General features: G+C 42.1%; 1 protein-coding gene across 1 annotated transcript; it reads left to right on the top strand.

The window, feature by feature from the left end:
• The first annotated feature begins 307 nt into the window (after window positions 1-307).
• Window positions 308-2,752, top strand: LOC115693831 (disease resistance protein RUN1-like). Its single transcript, XM_030620894.2, has 3 exons — window positions 308-556; window positions 649-933; window positions 1,016-2,752. Exons 1-3 carry the CDS (start codon window positions 329-331, stop codon window positions 2,618-2,620), a joined length of 2,118 nt encoding a protein of 705 aa, XP_030476754.1. The 5' UTR covers window positions 308-328; the 3' UTR covers window positions 2,621-2,752.
• Window positions 2,753-3,087: the final 335 nt, after the last annotated feature.

Consider the following 3,087-nt stretch of genomic DNA (forward strand, 5'->3'; position numbering starts at 1 on the left):
ATGGAAGATATCTATTCACCAGCTTGAGGGGGAGTGTTGAGCTGTAAATATCCAGATTATATGGCTGTAAATATATAGGATAATTGACTGATTGATAGGAGTAGATTTTTCCTATTTAGGAGTTTTTTTATTCTGGTTAAATCCCACAAATCGTGGGATTGTAGCTGTTCTCCTATTTAGGCTTTGTTTCCTATTTCGTTTGCTAGGACTCCTCTGTGTATTAGTCTATAAATATGACAATGTAAAGAGGTAGTAAATATGAATGAGAAAAAGGATTTCTCTCCATCTAAAATTCCACACTTGTTTTCTTGAAGGAAAGGACAGGAGAATGCCCTTATTCAAGTGGGAGGACTCTGGTTTTTATCCTTGTAGTGGTATTGAGAGTCTCCTTCTCACGTCCCTGGTGAAAATTGGAGAGAATAATGAGCTCTTGGTAAATGATCCATTGAGAGACCTAGGTCGAGCAATTGTCCTCGAGGAAGACCCTGCGAACCCTGGAAAGCGCAGCAGGCTGTGGAATCACAAGGATTCCCTCAATACCTTAAAGAGAAAAAAAGTAAAATATTCTTGTTTTGGAATACTATGTATGCCATGCTTCGTGACTCTAAACATTAGGATTCACTTATCTTTTCTTCTTTCAATCTACAGGGAACGAAGAGGGTTCAAGCCCTCTGTCTCAAGGTCGACGATAGTTTAGACAAGTGTTTCAAATGGGAAGAATTTCAAAGCCTGTCCGAGCTGAGGTTCCTCAAATTGGACAATGCATATATCCGGGGAGATTTCACTAATCTACTCTCCAGTTTAAGGTGGCTCGACTGGCGAGGGTGCCCGGAGACCTTTGAAGCCATGAACTTGCATCTGAAGAAGTTGATGATTCTTGATTTATCACGGAGCAAGGTCACTCATAAATGGAAGGGCTGGAGTCAAATCAAGGTGACATGGAACATATTTCATTTTATTTGACTCATCACCTGGAATTAACTTTGTCTGAAATATATTCTCTTTTGGATTACAGATGCCACAATTGAAAGTTTTGAACCTCACAGGGTGTCATGAAATGATGAAAACTCCCAACTTCTCCGGTTACCCGCAGTTGGAGATGTTGATTCTCGAAAGCTGTCTTGAATTGGTCAGTATAGACCCTTCAATTTGTGTTCTAAGATGCTTGGTTTGCTTGAATTTGAAATCATGCAGAAATATTTGTGAGTTGCCAACGGAAATGGGTAACATGGTAGCGCCGAAAGAGCTTATCATTGATGGGACTTCTGTACAAGAAATCCCTAAATCGATACATCGTATGAAGAAACTTGAAACTCTTAGTGCCTCCAATTGCTGCTCACTAACTGAGCTGCCCAAATCCATTTGCGATATAGAAGCTCTTTTGATGCACTTGCTCAAAAATGCAAATAGCTGCAAACTCCCCGATTCAATTGGAAGTTTGGTGAAACTTAAACGGTTGCCGTTGAGGGACTGCCGGCAGATACAGAAACTTCCAGAATCTATCGGCAAACTAGGATGCTCATTGGTGGAGTTGGACGTATCGGGGACGCCTATTTCAGAACTGCCCGATTCCATGAGAAACTTGCATCTACTGAGAGTTCTTAAGATGGAGCATTGTCCTGTGAGAAAGTTTCCTATTGCCATTTGTGAGCTAAGCAAGCTTGAAGAGATCCATGCCTCCCACTGTACGAGTTTGGAGGGAAGCATTCCTCATGAAATTCACAATCTGCAATTACCGAAAATATTGATCCTAAGATATAGTTGTGTTTCTAGACTACCAGAGTCAATCCGGTTGCTAAACCGTCTCGAAACCCTTGATTTACTTCTTTGCAACAACCTTTTAACGTTGCCAGTGCTTCCCCCGAGTTTGACTTGTCTGCGAATAAGCTCAAAGAAGATGAGCATAATCCCAGATATTCAGCATTTAGTTGAATTGGAAGAGTTGAGCTTCGGCGATGAGAATCCCAAGGAGCTAGTGGTTTCTCCCAACCCCGCATTTATTTCGACCAAGCAGAAGTCCCCTTGGCCCGTAACGTTTCCGAAGCTCAGGAGCTTAGAGTTTTCTCATTCCCAAATCCTCAATTTGAGATTTGAGTACGGCTCTGCATGCGTTCCTCAGCTCAAGAAAGTTTTCCTGAGCGGCTCGAATCTTGAAGAAGTATCGGGGCTTCCCTCATTGTTGTCCATCTTGTCAATCCGAGCTTGTTCGTCGCTGACGAGTTTGCCGACAGTTGAGAATTTGAGTCGCTTGTTGAAGCTAGAGCTCTTGAACTCGGCTGTCAAAGAGATTGAAGGGCTCGAGGGGCTAAAAAGCCTCGAAAGCCTGGTGGTGTCGGATTGCAAGATAGAATATCTCGACGGCCTCTCCGAGTTGAGATCATTGAAGAGATTGTCTCTCATGGACTGCGATTCTCTCAGGTTGCCCGACCTGTCCAAGCTCACCATGTTGAGAGTCCTGGAAATCCATCAGTGCCGGAGGATCCGCGAGATCAAAGGCCTCGGGGAACTGACATCCTTGGAGAAGCTGGACGTAAATGACTGTAAAGCTAAAGATTCATCAAGAGTAAAACGAGCCCAGAAGAGTATCGCAAAACGTTTGAGGACATCCCGTTTAGCGTGATCATCAGGTCATATGACGTGTCTGGTTTTTGCTTCCACTGTAAGAGACTCTGTCCAAATTTTTCTTTTCTAATTTCTTAGCATGCTATTGAGGATAAGTGGAAAAACTAATCATTCTTGGAGTTTCAATTTATCCAAGAGCAGAGAAGTTGCATGTAATTTAGACAGTTTCAGATAAAATGGAAGATGATAAGGGCCAAACACCAAAGCTTGGGAAGAATATAGGACTCTATTATGAAAAGGTTGTCTCAACGACGATTGAATTTGCTACAACATTGATGGTGAGACCCACAACATGTAGCACTTCTAAACCTCGCATTACGCCACTTCCGAGAGTTATTTCCTTTCCACTTGAAAGAGTGAATATAAGTTTTCTTGAACTTTTTTTTTTTGGTAAGTAAGTTTTCTTGAATTTTTTCACTGCCTGATCCAAGAAAATCTTCAGTTGAGAGGAAATTTAAAGGGCGT

The sequence above is a fragment of the Syzygium oleosum genome, unplaced genomic scaffold (assembly GCF_021117445.2).
Source record: "Syzygium oleosum isolate NSW1041296 unplaced genomic scaffold, Sole_v2.1 Sole_v2.54, whole genome shotgun sequence".
NCBI classification, from domain to species: domain Eukaryota; kingdom Viridiplantae; phylum Streptophyta; class Magnoliopsida; order Myrtales; family Myrtaceae; genus Syzygium; species Syzygium oleosum.